The 15,428-nt window shown below is 39.9% G+C and overlaps 1 protein-coding gene across 1 annotated transcript in view; it reads left to right on the plus strand.

Moving 5' to 3' along the window:
* Positions 1–15,428, plus strand: part of LOC144006004 (all-trans-retinol 13,14-reductase-like) — a 209,166-nt gene that overhangs the window by 34,689 nt on the left and 159,049 nt on the right. Inside the window, exons 3-6 of the mRNA XM_077504613.1 lie at positions 4,916–5,054; positions 5,494–5,596; positions 10,083–10,278; positions 10,382–10,579. Coding sequence (XP_077360739.1) covers positions 4,916–5,054; positions 5,494–5,596; positions 10,083–10,278; positions 10,382–10,579 — 636 coding nt within the window. The remainder of the gene's footprint in view (positions 1–4,915; positions 5,055–5,493; positions 5,597–10,082; positions 10,279–10,381; positions 10,580–15,428) is intronic.

Genomic DNA, 15,428 nt, shown 5'->3' on the forward strand with positions numbered 1-15,428 from the left:
TAAATTTTCCAAACACACCTCCGCGCAGCTTAAAAAATTTAGGTGACTTACCTAATGATGGAGTAGGAGTACCTGGCAGGTAATCAGTGGTCCCGTTGGTCCCTGGCTCCTCGCACCGAAAGGTTATGCAGTTCCAACATGGTTCCCATGCCGGGCGAAATTCGGTACAAGTGTCATTTCGTGGGGCCGCCAGGTAGGTGAAGTCAGGGGCGTCATGGTCTGTCTTCAGCCAGTATCCACCTGTTGCATCTGGCAGTCCTGCACAATATTCGTTGAAGTACCAAGCAGGTTCTTCCTTCTGGACCCAGTTATTTCTGATGATTCTTTGTTCTTGCTTCTCCAGACATAATAAGGTAATATTGACCGTGGAGTCGCTTGTTGTGTTATCAACTCGTAGAATCACTGGATGTGCACACTTGCTTTTTGATTTCGCAGGGTATGTAGTACTTCTTCTCAAAACCTCTAGGGTTTCATTATAATATGTGCTGTTGAAGGTGCGAAGATAGGAATCTATTACTGCTATCTTCTCCCTTCTCCATCCTACCTCACAGGGTTTTCTCTCTCCGGCACCGCAGGCTCCCCTATTCTTTCCCTTCTTCCTTCTCCATTCCTCACAAACATGCTTCACCTCCACCTTACAGCACGTCTGGTTGGTTATTTGAGTGGTGCCATGCCGTATTTCTACTAGGTCGATGGGATTAATTGGGGCCATGCTATCGATGCTAGATCTTCGTCTCATCCCTACTCGCAGCGCCAACAAACTATATATCAAAAGTATTACTGCGAAGCAAAGTATGGTAGTCATCAAAACTCTTCCATACCTCCAATTTTGTCGGTGGAGGTTGACACGAAAGTTCATGTACACTCTGTCAGCTTCAGGTTGTTAGTGAACTGTGTCCAGCGGGTCTTCATTTACTGGAGTCCCATAATAGTTCTCTGACTTTTTGCGCTTCGGTTGGCGTGTAATTGTTCCTCCATTGGAGTAGACATGCGGCCCTTCTCCTACCTCTAGAGTCAGGGGGTGAGGCACATTTAGAGTCGCAGGTCGAGGTATGTCATACATCGGGGTTCCGTATCCAGGCGGATTCCATCCTTGCCGCTCGAGACGTCTCCTTGCCTTGGCTGAACAAAGTTTTCCAGGTATTACTAGCTTGCTACAACCTTGCTCTTCCTCCATCTCGTAGCTCCGTTTCCTGCTTTCTTCTTTTGGTCTTGTCCTTTAAGGACTGTTGTGTTTTAACATCTCCTTAGCTCCTCCTCCTTTTCTTGGGGGTTGGCTTTCATTACACAGTTATCTTTTCTATATACAAAAAATTATTTTCTTTTAAATAGGAGGTGTTTTTTTTTTGGTTTTTTTTAATTTATTTATTGATAATCAATTTTCCTAGCGTTTCTTGATCTTTTGACTACTTATCTTCATCATGTTTGGCCCGCAATTCAGCCAATCTATCTTGCATCTGATTTCGTAAAAACTCTTGATAATCAAACAACAGGGCCATTGCGGGTCCTGGTGGCTTCTCCTGTTCGCGATTCACGGGGGTTTGGTTGAACCTCTGTACCTTGGCTTCTGCTTCCGCGATTCTTTTTTCCAATTTTCTAATCCTTTCTCTCATTTCTCTTTTCAGGGAGGCTTCTTCATGGAATTGTTGAACTAAAGACACCCAATATGGCCTAAATTGACCAAGATCTTGGAAGAGATTTTGTAGAGCCGGTACTAGTCCTCTTAAAATATTTCCTACTAATTGATCATTTGTTTCTAACCTTGTTATTCGATTCCTCAGCTCAGCAATTTCGTCTTCCATCTCCCTCTTGTTGTTACTTCCCTGCAGATGTGGAAGGCTGTGGATCCTGGCGTCTGTTCCAAAGGCGTGACAAAACTATCTTGAGGTTCTTGTGCTCTCTTACCTCGTCATCCTCACTGTCTTCACTCAACTCGAACTCGTACTTTTTTTCTTCTGGCTCCTCCTTGTTAGGGGAGGCGCTCTCTCCCTTTGCTGGCCCTTCCCTCCATTCCGCCTTTGACCTCGCGGCTGGAGTTTCCAATACTTTACCCATTTCCATCTGTTCCTCTTGGGGAAAAACGGAATGAGGGGCCTTTCTACATTTTCTCACCAATTTCTTCCATCTAGGTGAATTATACTGACATGGGTTTGCCTCGTTAAAACTAGGGCATCCACGTAGCGACCAATGTCTTTTGTGGTCGCCGGCCACATTTCCTTCACCGGTACAACCCGGGTATGGACATCCTTGCCATCATTTTTTCTTTGGGCGACCTCTAAGGTCAGATTTTCCCCTGACATGGGTCACCCGTTCTTGCCCAAGCCTTCCCTCACTTAATGAACTCGCATTAAGTTTTTCTAGCTCTTCTGTGGACACCTGAGCTAATGCCATCATTTTCTCATTACTACTAGGCCTTATATTTTCAATCTCTTCATCTCTATAGGTCCTTATATCTTTACCACTATACATTCTTATCTGTGCACTACTATGGCACTCCCCATAAAAAGTACATTTGGGGTGAAGCCGTTGGGCTTCCTCCTCCGTACTCATTGATACTGCCATTCCCAAGGAGTACATACCCTCATAGGGTTTTATGGACATCATTATTTTTACTTTTATCCAGTATCCTGGGTCAGACCTCGTATCTCGTTGAGGCGACACCACTGGACTCACCCTTACTACTGCTGTTTTAGCCTTATATTCCATTCTATCCAATGTAGCATTCATTAGTACATTACTGCTACCTACACTAACAATATCTACTACTCTTTCTTGTGGGACGTCAGATAATGTTTCCATCGGAATATCCCCTCGGGCCAATACACCATTAATTATATTGGCCCAGGGTACCTTTGGTTCAACTACATACTTAGGTTCAACGTATATTAGAGTTGGCGTCGCTTCCGAGCCAACAATAAGCGGAGCCGGGCGATACTCACCTCCTCCTGGCGGCCAGTTGTTGTAGAGCAGTGCCTGAAATCTCGGGTCGCACGTCCTCTCGTTTATCTCCATCGGCCAATAGGTCAGCAAATCGGAACTTAGCGACTTTATCGGGGTTTCTGCTCTAGTTAGCTGCCACCCTTCGGCTTCCCCAGCTCTTATTAGTGAACCTTTCCCCATTCTCATCCTACAATGTTGGCAATACAGTATGCTCTCTCCGTCCCACAAACATTCACAATACTGTGCCTCCGTATTCTCTTGCGGGGCCAAATCCCACTGCGCATACAATTTTATTCTAGGTAGGCTCTTTATTCTACAATATCCACATACCTGTATTTCAAGTACCTTAGCCGAGCCTATCTCACTCAAATCCGGCTTAAGACCGTCTAACCAGCCTTCATCGGATATATTCCACTGGCTCATCGACTCCTCGCTCCCACCACAAATTATGCAGGTCAAGATAGCCGATCGCCAACTAAAACCTTCTACTCTATTACTAATATATCCTCTTACTGCATTTATCCAAAGATTAAATGCCCTCCAGCTCCCTCTTCCTTCAACTGCTTCTAGATTTCTGGATATATTCAAACCATTCCAACTTCAGCATGTTAAACTCATTCCATGTCATTCAGTATCATTCAACATCATTCCAAATCATTCCACAGGTATTCATTCAGCTCTCCAGCGTTCACACGCCATTTCCCCAGAAATGGCATTTCTAGTTTATATTATTATTATTATTATTATTATTATTATTATTATTATTATTATTATTATTTATTTATTTATTTATTTATTTATTCACGTAACCGGCAAACCTCCTCCATTATTTTGCCGTTAATGTCTTTGATTGGTCAATCAGAAGAGCGACAAAATGCCATGATTGCTTTCTAGACTTTACTCGCGGGTTTGAATAACCCAAATGTGCATGTTTACTCTGCTGCTCGAGAGCAATGCGCATTCCGTCTCGTTCGTTAGCTTTGAGGCCACTTAGCATCACAAACTCAAGCTAACGAGATGGTGAGTTACCGGTCACGGTAAAACAGGGTCTTTTTCTTAAATTGGATGTGGACTTTTTAACCAGCGCAAAGTTTCCAACACACTGAGAGGGTTTTGTAATCTTTACTTGACACAAATGATAAGTGATGGCTGTATTTCCAATGAGCAACTGCATCCGTTTGTGGCTGTCCAACTGATTCTTCGACTTCCACTGCTAGCACTGCGGCTCAGTGCTCACACATGTTGGTACACGTGACCCGTTGCGTCTTTCAGCTGAGAAAACGTGACATGCGATATGACGTCACTCCCAAACGCAAGAGAAACATTTTCTCCTCGAAATTATCTTCGAAAAGGACATTTTGCATTCTACATACATTATGAGATAATAAGAAAATAGTAACGTAGAGCCACTTAAGAAAGTAACTTTAATCAGATTACTGGTTTGGAAAAATGAACGCATTAGATTGCTCGTTATTGAAAGAAAGTATTCAGATTATAGTAACGTGTTCCTGTCACGTTAGTGACAACAGTGGTGGTGAGTTTTAAGTAGTGTATCTGTAATAAGGCATAAGGCTGACTGGTAGAAGACATCTTTTTTTTTTTTTTTTTTTTTACAAAAATGAAGAAGTGTGCATATAAATTAAATCACTATAATCCAAAACTGATAAAACAGTGCACTAACCTTTACTGAGAAAGGAAACCACTTTTTCACTCTAACCCCCCAAACTTAGCCATGCATTTTTTGAATAGGCTCTCAATATGGACTCCAAAAGACAGCTTGTCGACCAGCCAAATACCCAAGTATTTATTGGACGACACCCTCTCTATTGAAGTACCATCCAGAGTTGAAAAAGTGATATGATATTTTCCGTGATATTTAAATTTTTTGAAAAGGATCTGTATATTACTTGACACTGTCAGACTGGCTTCTAAACGCAATGAATAATAAATTGTAATTAATTATTGTTTCCACCAGGCATTCATTATCTTGGCCAGCTTCATGAGAACAGTCTGCTTAGGGTTGCCCTGGATCAGATCACAGAGGGCCAGCTACAGTTTACTCGGCTTGAGCAACACTTTGATACATTGGTCTTGGGTCAGCCTGGAAGACACAGGTAATACTAAATACTACACATATTTGATATGGTTTTGTTTTTGTTGTTTTTTTCCCTAGACGGATACCAATTTGATTACTCAATTCTTCTATATTCACCGATATTGGTACCAAAACCCCAAAACAATTACAGATGTTAAAGACCTACATATCTCAACATCTCAGCATTTTCATTAAAATTGCATGAAATTATAGCAATTTTCTTTTTGCTCTAATTTCTAACTTTTACTTCCTGATTGTAAAACAGCCAGCCACAAGAGGGTGGCTCATACTAGTATCGGTCACCGTGTAGTCATGAGTACCGATACCTTGAATTAAGGCCAGTTATCGGACCATACTCACCCATCCCCCACTTAATACTCTCAGTATTTCATTTAGTTTTTAAAATTTGTTATTAGTGTTTCATACCATCTTTGACTCATTTCACCTTCACTACTTAGGGAGTATCATATACATGCAGGAAAGACTGAAATGGCAGCGAACCTGAAGAAGCAGTTTCCAGGCGAAGAGGATGCTGTTGATGAATTCTTTAGATTAATAAAGGTAGAGTAAATGGATGTAACCATGCATGGATTTGTGATTGATTAGTTTGAGCCAACATACATCTAGCAGTTGTTGTTGTTTAGATGAAATTGAAATATGATTGAAATGAATATGAATATGAAATGAGTTTCCTCTGCAGGGTGTCTGGGCTCTCCCTTAGAGATAGGGTGAGAAGCTCGGTCATCCGAGAGTGACTCAGAGTCAAGCCGCTGCTCCTTCGTGTTGCGAGGAGCCAGCTGAGGTGGCTCGGGCATCTGGTTCGGATGCCTCCTGGACGCCTCCCTTGGGAGGTGTTCCGGGCATGTCCCACCAGCAGGAGGCCCCGGTGATGACCCAGGACTCGCTGGAGAGACTATAGGCGCTTTTCCACCGAACCGGTTCCACACCGAAGCGGCAATTTTTGTCCCTGGATGTTAGTGTCTCCACGGGACTTTTTGCGGCCGAGCCGTTCCATTGTAACCACTGTTTAGAACTATTTCGGCAGCAGTTCTGCAGCACATCGTCGGGGGACTAGCGGGGCCGTGACGTCGTATGATTGGCCGACAGCAACGCCGCTGCCGCCGCAAGCAACACCGTGGCACACGGCCATTTCCTTGTTGTAAGCAAGAGAGGCAGAAGCTCCCGCCGGTCTTCGCCAAAGTCATAAAAATACAGTATATACAATAAATAGAATAATGTTTACAACAACGCTGAACTATATTTACAATTTAAAAGGTATTGTGGATGGATTTGTAATGTTTGTGGTTTTAAAAAAAACATCGCGAGGCTGGTGGTGTGTTCCTATTCACTTGAATGAGAGCTCCAGCAGCATACCTCCATTCAGAAATAGCTGTCATTAGGCCGTGGGGTGAACCCCCAAAAAGTGCCTAGAAAATGAGTTTCGCTCCACTGTCTGGGCACTACTTGTTCAATGCATTTTTTGATAGATAATACCCTTCTGAACTTTGGGTTAAAAGTTCACCCAATGTTTTCCTGCCCCAATTTTGTCACAAGCCAGAAATGCATATATAGGTAAATAACAAAAAAACGAAAATTTTGTGCTGCAGTTTTTGGTTTTAAAACGTCTTACATTAAATTTGGCAACAGAATATCATTTCCAGATGTTATAAATACATGTACCTAACATCAGAAACAAGTATTGGTGGTTTGGTGCAATCATGTGAATTTAGATCATTAAATTTGTGCCAAAAAAAAACAAAAAACGCTTCAACTGGAAGTGACACCAGCACACGAATGTTACATTTAGCAATGTTTATGTTTCATATATGAAAACAATTTACAACCTACTACGTCATGAAAGGTACACAAGAAGCAGCATACATTGGCCAAAAATACTACAATGCACCACAAACCTGGAACAAGGCAAAATGGACTAGATGAAAATAGATCCATTCAGAGCCCAGATTATTATAACATATAGAATATTTATTAAAGTATCAGATTGTGTCATCACAGCATGTCATTTATGCCCGACACACAATAAAATATTAATAAAAAAAAATAAAAAAATAAAATAAAAATCAAAGGTGCATTCACAATAAAACCATGGAACTTCAATGGAACAGCTTTGTTTTGGGCATTTTTTTTTGTGGAAAATGGAATACAGACATTTTTATTTTTGCTTGAAGTGTTAAAATGGAGAGTTAACATCTTGATAATGAAACAAACAAAATGGCAGATTTTACATAGATTTTACAGCCCTGCACTGTAAAGTGTCCTCGTATGCCCTGTAATTTTACAACCTGATGTTGTACCAGCCATGTGTTAGTGTCACTTTCTTGGCTTACGTCAGTAGACTCAGTAGTTGATGTATCTGATGAGTGAGGTACCCTGTGTAAAAGTTTGTCAGTTGTTGATAATGTCTCTACAAAAACCATTTCAGAGTTGTTGCTGGAAAGGGGTGTGAAAAACCAGCTGGGGGAAATCACGCCTGAATCTTCGTTTCAGTATATCCTGCCTGAAATAGAAAATTAAAGGGAAAGATGAGCACAAGATACACATATTCACATCACACTAGGGCTGCTCTATTATGGAAAAAAATACTCATCACAATTATTTTGGTAATAAATGAAATCAAGATTATTCAAAACAATTGTATTTGTTCAAATCAAGAAAATATTTAAACATTTGAAAATAAGACAATTACAATCATATAATATATAATTATGTAAGTTGCTTTTGGATCCAACAAAATTCATAATATATTATTATTATTATTATTGTTGTTGTTGTTGTTGTTGTTGTTATTATTATGATGTTAGCAAAAATTTGAAGTTGGGGTGCAGTGTGTGCAGTAAGCTAGTTTTGACACAGGTGTGTGGTAAAATAACTCGTGTGGGCGTGCCACAACTCAAAATTAGTATTATTAGTGCTGCAGCTATCGAATATTTTGGTATTCGGATATCCTACTGAAAATTCTAGTGAATAATCGTATATTTGGATAGAAATAAAAATACACCTATAGGCCTATATACTTTCTTGGTCAAAGAACAATTATAAATACAGAAGACAAAAAAAAAACCACATTTGCATGTAATAATTAACAACCAACTGTTTTTCATTTTTAGAGAATCAATTTTATTTATTTATTTTTCATCATCTCATCTGCCTGCAGCAACCCGCCTTTACACAAAAAAGAATGACATTATAAGTGTTATTGTCACATCACCTCTTTACAGTATATGCATATCACAGATTTAAGTAAAGTAAAGTGTTTGTTGAGGTTGGTGAGAGAGAGTTTGGGGGAAAGGGAGGGTGTAGCTGTGCCTCTCTATTATGACTGATGGGCACAGGTAACCCGAGTTTGGTAACCACTGTTGGATTCACTCGATAAATCATTCAGCAGCTTGCGTTTTTACTAAACTATAGCCTTAAAACTTAATCTAGCAACAAATTATTTTCAACCCTATACTAAATATCGGTCACATTAATAACAGAAATGGGCACGCGTGTGTGTAGCACATACCTGCTGACAATGTTTCTGCTTTGGCGAGATGATCCCTCTTCCGTGTTCCTTCCGATCCCAGACGAGTATAGTTTGAAATGTATTTTTACAAATGATGCAGATGGCTGGGAGGACGGGGCCAGCTGAAGCGATGGGCAAACCTGAACGGGAACGAAGTTTTTTCCCCACTTTCTTTTTAACTTTTTTCTCCTTTCGCTCTTCTTCGCTCGCCGACGTTGTGGTCGCCATTTTTGATATGCGGTTGCTATGGTGAGGAGAACGCAGCAGCTACCTGATTGGCTCATGTGACCTAAATCACACCGCTACCGACCTAATGGCACTACGCCCACACCAGAGATCACTGCGCCTCATCGCAAAATAGTGCCGGGGTTTCACCACCGAAAACACAAAATTGGCGGGTTTTCACAGGGTGAACTCCACGGATTCTTACTTACTACTGATAAATCTATTTTATGAAGTAAAGATTATTTAGTGCCCCTGGTAGTGGAGCGAAACTGAACGAAAACGTGTCTGACCTGACGGCCTACATCGCGAGCCGGTCGTGAATCGTAATATTTCATCCATTGTGGTCTATATTAAATTGTAAATATGGTTCAACGTTGGCGCGACTTGCCACTCGGGAAATGTTATTTCAGATCCGCACGCAATGCGGGAGTGTAAGCTTGGCATGGACGGTTCCAAATGTTGCCGCCCTCTTCTCGCCGTGCGCCAGTTGTAATGGAAAACCGGCCGTTGCTGTCTGGTGTGGTTGTGTGAAGTGTGGTGTGCGGGCACGATGGAAAAGCGGCATATGTCTCTCGGCTGGCCTGGGAACGCCTTGGGATACCGCCGGAGGAGCTGGTTGAAGTGGCCAGGGAGAGGGAAGTCTGGGCTTCCCTGCTAAAGCTGCTGCCCTCGCGACCCGACCTCGGATAAGTGGTAGATGATGGATAGATGGATGGATGAATATTACAGATATGTTAAATTGTAGATATGGTATGTAATATTGTGTGTAATATTCATCATGGTCATATTTAATTTTATATAATTTTCATTCATATTATGTAATCATAGTAATTATAGGCATTTCATGTTCAGCTATTTGATCATGGAAATTAGTGTTAACTTTTTAGAGCTATAAATTGATTATCATACTGCATAGTGAAAAAGCTAAAGTACCTTGAAATGAACATGCTCCATCCTATGTGAAACTTCAAGGCACAAACCTTGTTTAGGCTGTGACAAATATGACACTTTTTTTTGATAATAGACTTAGAAATACTTGATTGTGGTAGACAGGTAAATTGGTCTATTCCTAAAAATGACAACTTTTCTATTTGAGAGACATGGAACAAAAATTAGCCGGATGAATAAATGCAGGAGACTCCCCACCCAAAAAAACCCTAACCCCCCAACCCACCCACAACTGCTGATGCATAATGTTTCTTTAAAAAATAATTGAGCTCAAGTGTTATTAAAAATATGATCAAGAAATTGACTAATTTAAACATGTTCATTAAATATCTTTTTGCTCACTTGCAGTTAGCCTCACAACGGACACCACTTATTGCCTCTTTGAAGATTATTCCATATTGGCTTGTCAACTTCCTGGTGTGGACTGGTCTATTAGATCGCATATCTACAGTGTTCCGCCTAGCAACCACAAACCACTCTGAAATAATGTCCCGTCTCACAGAAAACAAAGACCTTCAGGCTTTATCTGCCTACCTTTTCTATGGTACTGGACATTCACAAACTTTTCAATACAGTATTACGGTTATAAATGAAGCACACACATTGTACAACTTCTTCACAGTTATTAATATGTTCTTTTTTTTAAGGTGTGCCTCCGAAACAGTCAAGTTTTCTCATCAATGCACTCCTCCTTCACCATTACAAACGTGGTGCATACTATCCAAGAGGAGGCGCGAGTGAGTTTGCGTTTCACATCATCCCTGTCATTCAGCAGACTGGGGGCGCTGTCCTGGTCAGGGCGCCAGTGCAACAAATACTTCTAAACCAGCAGGGAAAAGCTCATGGTGAGGAAACGAGTTTTGTCCATAGTGTGTTTTTTGTATCTTTTTGAATATTACACTATTTCTTTGCCTCTTGTACATTTTAACTCATACTTCTACTGTATGTTGTTTTGACAGAGCTGAAGTCTCTGTATTCCAGAAAACCTGACTTGCCTTGTTCTGTTAGCCAGTTGTATAATCATAAGCATTAGTGCAGTTTTCTGAGAGTCCTGAGTTACGCTCATCAAGTGTACTTTATCCAGGTTGTTAGTAAGCCACTTGAGTCTGTTCATGGTTATTAATTCAATTCCTACCCAAAACGTACAAATATGTTCTATTTTAAATATTATCATGCTTCCAAAGACGTATTTATATATATTTTTTTTTCTTAAATGCTGGAGCATACAGAAGGCATTGTTGCAGCCTCTGAACTGAATGGTTGAAGCAGTGGAAGTTATTAGAAAAACGGCCAACGGGTGGCAGCACAGTATAAGAAATCAACCTGGGCCATGCTGCAAAAAGCTCTTTTACCAACAGATTTGTGAATAATGATGAAACTTAACTATATTCTAATGCTAATTGGTGCAAAATGGAAACAGATAGAAATATAATTTTTTCCTGATGAAAGAAGAGACTAATGTTTCTTTTGGTAGGTTCCATGTTTTTATAGCAATAGAACACAATATTCGGTGGGCCTTGCAAAATCAGTCAAGTAAAACAGCTGCGAGCAAAGAGGGTTGCTTCAGTGAAAATGGCTGGGAGAGAATGAGTAAAGATTGATTTAATTATGAACATAACAGACAATAACTATACCATAAGACCTGTGTCTCTGCAGCTCAACATTGCCTAACTGAGCCTTATCTCCCACAATGCCCAAGATCAAAGCTTCTTACTGAGCACATTATACATCAGCATAAAGAAAGAACAGTGTCATAACTAGCATGATGTATGACTGACATATCCCTTAGTCCGTAACCAATGCATAACCCAGCTCCTAATCAAGGCTGACAGTTACGGATAACAGTTCATTGAGACAAAGGTCTCCAGTCCAGTTCACATCATTAAGACCAATGTCTCCAGTCCAATTGACCTTGACAATGACCCAGGATTTTCTTGGTGCTGAATCGTTCACAATCACAATATCTCCTGGCAAGTTGCTTGACACTCGCGGCTACATCTGGCGTGGTTCGAGCTCAGGCAGACACTTCTTCACTCAGCATTTCCAAAAAAGATCTGCCATGTATTGGACCTGCTTCCACCTTCATAGCATAGAGATCATCATTGTGGTAAAGCCCTACATCTAGCGATGGCTTTGTCTTCAGCAGTAGCAGGTGATTTGGGGTGAGGGCCTCCACATCATTTGGATCGTTGGAAGATGTGGTAAGTGGATGACCATTAAGGATGTCCCAATCCAATTACGTGATTGGAAATTGGGCTCGATCACGTGGTTGCTGACTTGATCGGTATGATCAGGACTAGGATAAATATATGAGGTTCATATATGTATATATATATATATATATATATATATATATATATATATATATATATATATATATATATATATATATATATATATATGTACTGTCAAAGTTAACGCCTTCAATTTGGCGATTAATAGAAAAAAAACGCTTTTTTTTAAACGTTCCTTTGCTCCTTTGCTTTGTTCCTTTCCTTTGAGAATAATTGTTTTTCAAAAATTAAGGAAAGCGCTTAAAAGACTAAGCATTTTCTGGAGAAATTGCGTGGGAATCCTGAAAGCTGAATGCTAATGAAGGAAATAAAAAAACTGTGAAAATTACAAAGTAATTACCTATTAATTATTAGTAATAAAAGTAGTAGTAGTCGTAGAAACAGTAGTGTTATTACTAGTAATTATTAAGTAGTAACTTGTAGTTAAATGATTGTGACATTTTATGTAATTGTAGTGAACAACAACATGTTGCAGGTGAGAGTCAATTAATTGGACCCCAAAGCAGACGAAGGCTGAGCAGGTAAGTATCAGCAATAGTTTAATAACAAAAAGAGCACGATGAGTTCGTGAGGGAATAATGCAATACAAAGTACAACAAAAAATGAAACAAAAGGAGCACCAATGACGATGACAACTATCGAGCAAAAAGTACAACTGAAATCCAAATTAACTGAATGGCTGGGCGGAGTCCCAGCTGAAGGACGTCGTCGGATAAAAATAGAAAATACTACTAAGCATCTAACAAAAGGCAAAAATGCATATACAAGTCACGGGAGTAGGACAGTCGGAACTCGGAACAACAGGGAGTAACATTGACAAGAATAATCCGACGGCGTCCTTCAGCTTCTGCTGCACCTACTAAGCTAAGCTAATTGTGATGGCTGCCAGGTGTGCAGCTGGGGACTCTGCCCACCCAGAAGAGTGCCAGCAGCTGTGAGAGACGAAAACCATGTGACCCAGCAGTCTGACAAAACACAAACATGACACAACAAATATAAAACAAAACAAACAAAAGAATATTTTTTGAGTACAATACTGTATGTGTTCATGCAAACTACTACAAAGTTGAGCCAAACTGAAACTAAACTAATTAGATCGATATTTTAGTGCCAGTATCGATCCGGTATCGATACTGTCGAGGTATCAATAATATCGATAACCTAACTTGTCGGGCTAAAAGTCATGGCTTTGGTGGAGTCATATTTAAAAGTGACATCTGATGCTGAACACTGAATGGACACTGGCAAAAAGAATTGTCTGCAACATGGCCTTGGCTGATTGCTCATACTCTGCTGCCACCCGCTGGCCGATTTTGAAACATGGAACCTAATAACTACCATTGTTTGAAGCCACCACTTTCTGTCAAGCTGCTTGAAGAGCTTTCTCTCTGCTCGTGTAAAAAAAAAAAAAAAAAAAAAAATGTACACGTGTTTGGGAGTGAAATGCAAAGTGTTCAACATTTTAGGGTTTGAATGTGAATTGCTCATTTAAAACTTTAAAAAAAAACTCATTAATGGTCAAACAGAAACACTATTGTGAAGATATTTTTTGTGTCAAATCATTACAAAGCGCAACTATAAAGAATTATACAATGACTGCTATGTGAAATCAAAGTTGTGCTAAAACGTTTCCCAAGGAGGGATCAAACCATGATCTCCCACGGGACAATCCATTGCTTTAACCATTCAGCTACCATGGACACGTCGGTGGCTATGACAATATATGGTATTGTATTGAGTAATCAATTGTGCAAGGAATTTTGGAAAAAAGTTTGTCAAATGACATTTAACGAAATAGATGTTAACTTGTCTACACTGAAATTGAATTTTGAATGTTTAAGTAATTAAACTTCCATACGCTATTTTTTTGTTTTTTTGCTATGTTTTCTGTATAAGGTTTTAACATTGTCAATGTAACCTACTTTTCTTTTCTTTTCTTTGCTCTGAATGTTAACTACTGTGTTTGTTGATGCTAATGTGTTGTCTTTCCTTGTGTAAAGCACATTAAGTTGCCTTGTGTAGGAAATGTGCTACACAAATAAATTTGCCTTGCCTTGAATATAGAACGGATAATATAGAAACAAAACTTAATAATGACAAATGACATCAAAAGTAATGGATGTCAAATAATTATTAGTGACTTTGATTAGTATTATATATTATATTCCTACTAAAGAGTTACCCGCACTGTATTCGAACCCAGGTTCTCCATGGGGCAGGCAACTAAGCTATCCACTGACCTAACTTGTCTAGCTCAAAACTCATGGCTTATAGTGTAACTATATTGAAAAGTGACATATGATGCTGAATAATGGGGTTACATGTTCAATCACTTCAATGAAATTATAGAATGCATTATGCAATATGGATTAATTTTGAAGAAATAGTTTGTCAAATGACATTTAACGAAATAGATGTTAACTTGTTGTATTATGACTATACTAAAAAAATTCGGGGTTTGAACCGGCACACCATTCGTATGGCTGTCGGTGCAATGCACCTGGCTCAAACACTTATCCACGGGAGCTAACCAGACCCGCGAGCATCAAAAGGAATTGGCGTATTTGTAATTTAAAGTGTCACCTGATGAAAGCCATCAGCGCTGATTTGGGACACATGTGGTTAATCATGTCAGTATAACGCATTTCCTGGTGTGATAGTCAGTTGGTATACTTAATATCCATTTACGTAATTGCCACGGGCACATGTCCAATGTACAGTCGGCGGTGGGCTTTGAACCTGCAACCTCCTGCTTACTGTACATGCACTCTCCCAACTGCACCACTGAGCAGTATCAGAAAGCCGGTCAAGATGGTCTGTTGTATGTATAGAAGTGGGCCTGGGAAGTGGGACTTACGCGAGTACTGTAAATAATATGGAGTCAGACGATATATACCCCGAAAGGCGTGAATTTTCTCAGCAAGTTGAAATTTGAACGGTGTCAATCGGAAGTGGGAGTAGTTTGACTTCAAAAAAGTGAGGAGAATAAAATGCTATAATAAAAATAATAAGTAAGATGAAAGAATCTCAATAATATATTGTGGGAATGCTTTCAGCATTCCCACAACTAGACTAAGCAATTTCTGGAGAAATTGCGTGGGAATGCTGAAAGCCGAATGCTAATAGCTGAATGCTAAGCTGAATGCTAATAGCAGAATGCTAATGAAGGAAATAAAAATAGTAGTAGTAGTAGTAGTAGTAGTAGAAACAGTATTACTAGTAGTAGTATTACTAGTAATTATTAGGGGTGGGACAAAAAAACGATTCGATCGAACCATCGTTCGTCAAGGGGAGCTAAACGACCGTATCGGCAGCAGACTTGTCAACCGATACAAAATCTGCCGGGAATCCTTAGATACATTGCTTGTAAAGCTGTGGACCGGATATCGCGTGGCTGTGA

Source organism: Festucalex cinctus, chromosome 1 (assembly GCF_051991245.1).
Source record: "Festucalex cinctus isolate MCC-2025b chromosome 1, RoL_Fcin_1.0, whole genome shotgun sequence".
Classification (NCBI taxonomy): domain Eukaryota; kingdom Metazoa; phylum Chordata; class Actinopteri; order Syngnathiformes; family Syngnathidae; genus Festucalex; species Festucalex cinctus.